The sequence below is a fragment of the Xenia sp. Carnegie-2017 genome, unplaced genomic scaffold, assembly GCF_021976095.1.
Source record: "Xenia sp. Carnegie-2017 unplaced genomic scaffold, XeniaSp_v1 HiC_scaffold_3, whole genome shotgun sequence".
Classification (NCBI taxonomy): Eukaryota; Metazoa; Cnidaria; class Anthozoa; order Malacalcyonacea; family Xeniidae; genus Xenia; species Xenia sp. Carnegie-2017.
In genome coordinates, this window is record NW_025813493.1 from 1267574 (window position 1) to 1271066 (window position 3493).

Here is a 3493-nt window from a genome sequence, read left to right on the forward strand (position 1 = left end):
AGTTAAGAGGTTAAAGTGGAATGGAACCTCCTTGCACGAAGAGTGAAGGCTTGTATTTATTGATTAGAAGGCTTTCATGAATGGAGTTTATAGGAATCGTTAGAAGAGGAAATTTGTTTAAAGTCATAAATTATTTATAACATATTCAAGAAAGTTCTCGCTCCACAAGGCTTTTAAGCCAATTTCTTTTTAATCACATGATTATTATCTTCAGATTCATCATCAGTGGGAGCAGCTACAACTAACGTTTGCCTAAGCTACACTAAGAAACACTGCATGAACTAAAGGTTGTGGAAAAAGTTTCGATTCAGGTGATTTGATTGGATGTGTGATTGGATTTATTAAAGGGAAGTGTGCAGCCACTTAATTTGCAGCTCTTGACTTTTCAATATACTCTGCCATTCAATGCAAGTTAAAAGAAGGCTTGAAAAACTATAAACTTGATATATTTTATGTTTTTCTAAATTGCCACATTTTTGAAAACTAAAATCCATTTTTATATTTTTCATGTAAGTACGTGGGAATGTGTGTAGTTCTTTTTATCTTCATTACAAAACGAAAATTTGAAGTTTTTTACGTTCACCATATTCGTGAATATTTTAAAACTTTATTGCCATTCCGTATTGAGATTGTTGCACATCCCTTACACTGCCTCAAAAAAGTATACAAAAGAGCACAGTATAGCAACAAACAATGCTCCCAATCTGTTGAAATCCTATGTGTAGGGCATATCTTATTAAGCATATGATTACCATGGAGGCGTCAAGAAAATTGCATTTTCTGTCATAGAAAAGCGCTCTTAGGTGGCCAGCCTAAACAATTAATGGAATTAAATGTACAACACTAAGTTGCACAGTGAAGTTGTACTACTTTTTTGTAGGTTGTGGAAAGCCAAGGTTCTGTGAGTATTTGACTAAAATTTTTATGTGCAAAGTAATTATTTGATATTTTAATTCAGTTTCTACCGCTCTGTTTTATTTCATTTAATAACTTCATCATATATAAACATTGATCCCTCCGTTTTTACCTTTTTTGTCAAAGCTCTTTGGTTGCTCAACATAAATATCGCTGTCGATTTTTGAAATTTCAGGATCTGCATGTTATTTTCTACTGCATGTGTGCTGAATAATCACACGAAACGTGTTCATTATTGCAGTTGGTTTGAAATGCCTTATAGTCACGCAATAAAATTTTGCTTGCCATATCTCTCCGAAAGACGTTGATTTTAATAAAAATCGGTCAAATTATATGACGTTTGTTTCTTTATCGCTCCCTCGGGAAAAAGCGAATTTTGATTTCCCTGGAAAATCGATATTTTTTTCTATTATTGAACCTTTAAATAACAAACCATAATACGGACTTATAAATTCAACTTTTCTATTAAATTAAAACATCGTCTCTAAAAACAAAAACTCTTACCTTACTTAAGAAAACCCTCCAATAGATTGACATAGTTTATTAATTTTATGCTTACAAGTAAATAAAAAGAATTTCAATATCGCCTTACCCATGTTTTGAGTCAAATGCAATGCTGGAAAATTGTAAGCCTGGTTGAAGCCTCATAACACTTGTAATGTTCTTTTTCAAATAAATTTGGTAGATAATATTCGTGGAGTCAATGTAAAAGATACGACGACCAATCCAGTCAACTGTAATGTCATGAGCAAAAACATTTTTCGCAAAAATTTCGTTTGTAGTCAAGTCAAGATTTCCCCGTTTGATGTCTTTGTCATCAATGTAGTAAAGCACATTCTCCACTACATCAATTTCTATGTCATTATATCTTGATGCATGGTCAGATTTATTCTTACTGGAGCCATTAATAGTGCTGACATGAATATCTCCAGTAATAGAATCAACAGGGTATATTTTATCAAAGCTCATAATAATCAAATATGGCTTTGGATAAACATCTAAATAAATAATAAAAAAATTATAAATAACAACGATGAGAGTGGATTATAAAAATGCAAATTTTTATAGACTTTACGATCATAATATTTGGTGAAAGACCAGAATAAGTATTTTTAGAAAGAATTTTTCACTGTAGAAATATTACTAATAACTGAAATTAGATTGGCTGCACAACTTCTACCTATTTTTGTTGAATATTGTTTTCGGTGCTATGAACAAGAAATTATGAATATTTGTGAAATTTAAAGATTATACCTTTGTAAAAACAAATTGCTGTTTGCATTTGCATCATTTCTTTGTTGTATTGTTTTACTTCCTTGCATGCAGTTGTGTTATCGTCATTGCCATTTTTATCAACGCAAGTTTTCATCCATTCTTTCACGTTGTCTTTTAATGTCTCTAAGCTTTTCTTGCAGATTGATATGTCGTCATTACCATTTACTATTTGGCCACTAATAGACAGGATTATGAGAGTCCCAAGAAACGCTTTTGTTGAGCTTGATATCATCTTTATTTTCTATTTATTAGAAGGTGGACGGTTACTAATTTCTTTAAAGCTTTTGTAGTAAAACATTTACTTTATTTATGAAAGGCTTATCATCAATATAATCATATAATCATTTGTTCTTAAACTTTTTTTGGTATATAAATCAAGTATTGATTTCTATAATTATGTAACATTTTAACTTCCTTCTCCAAAAAGTATGTTCACGTTTGCTTTCAGATAATTTATGATGATTGGATATTGTTGCAATAGATTAGACAAATTGTTCATTACAAAGAATCATGTTTACAACAATTCATACAAGTAGAGTTCATCCGCCTAGAACGTGTTGTGAATAAATAGATGTAAGGTTTCTAGCAAACGAAAGCATAGAAAGAAATAAAACATTTCAATGTCCACTATAAGGAAATGACGCAATATATGAAATTCACCAAGAGCGGTTTAGAAAAAATTTAAAATGGGTTGATTTCAAATTTGCTCACGTTAATCAGTCTACCAGATGAATGGGAAAGACGTATTGCTTAACTAAGCCAGCAAAATTAAATGCCAAATAATCTGTTGCGCAGTGTTTAACAGAGTAGCAGGCCTCTCTGTAACTACATGTCGTCTAGTTACAGAAATGAAGGCCGTTAAACAATACATGATATTCTGCTTTAAAACATCTGTCAGTCGTATAGAGAAGTTCGACTCTCATAATTATATAAATTCTGAATTGAATGAAATTCATGAGTATTTTGACAGAACTGCTAAAGTAAAGAAAATCTAAAAAGCTAAAAAATTCTTACTTCTTCAAATATTTTGTTTTAGACAATTAAAAGGCATTTGCCATTTTTCAAAAATATTCTTGCAATATTGAATAATTGTAGCAGAAGAAACAAGAGACGAAAAATGTATCATTTGTTCTACATGCATTCCTTGCTTTTAAAAATGACTTCTGTATTGATGTTTGATGATGATTTGCCCCATTTCAATTTGTTGAATTATGTACCTCTCTTTCTTTATCATTTCCCTCAATCCTAAAGCTTAGTTTTAATGTCCAATCAAATATTCTTTATCACACATGCATTCAAGTTT

General features: G+C 30.9%; 1 protein-coding gene across 1 annotated transcript in view; it reads right to left on the reverse strand.

Annotated features, from left to right (window-relative positions):
- The window catches only part of LOC124454069 (techylectin-5B-like), a 34135-nt gene extending 32536 nt beyond the window's left edge, over positions 1 to 1599 (reverse strand). Inside the window, exon 1 of the mRNA XM_047004873.1 lies at positions 1508 to 1599. Coding sequence (XP_046860829.1) covers positions 1508 to 1563 — 56 coding nt within the window. The 5' untranslated portion in view covers positions 1564 to 1599. The remainder of the gene's footprint in view (positions 1 to 1507) is intronic.
- Positions 1600 to 3493: the final 1894 nt, after the last annotated feature.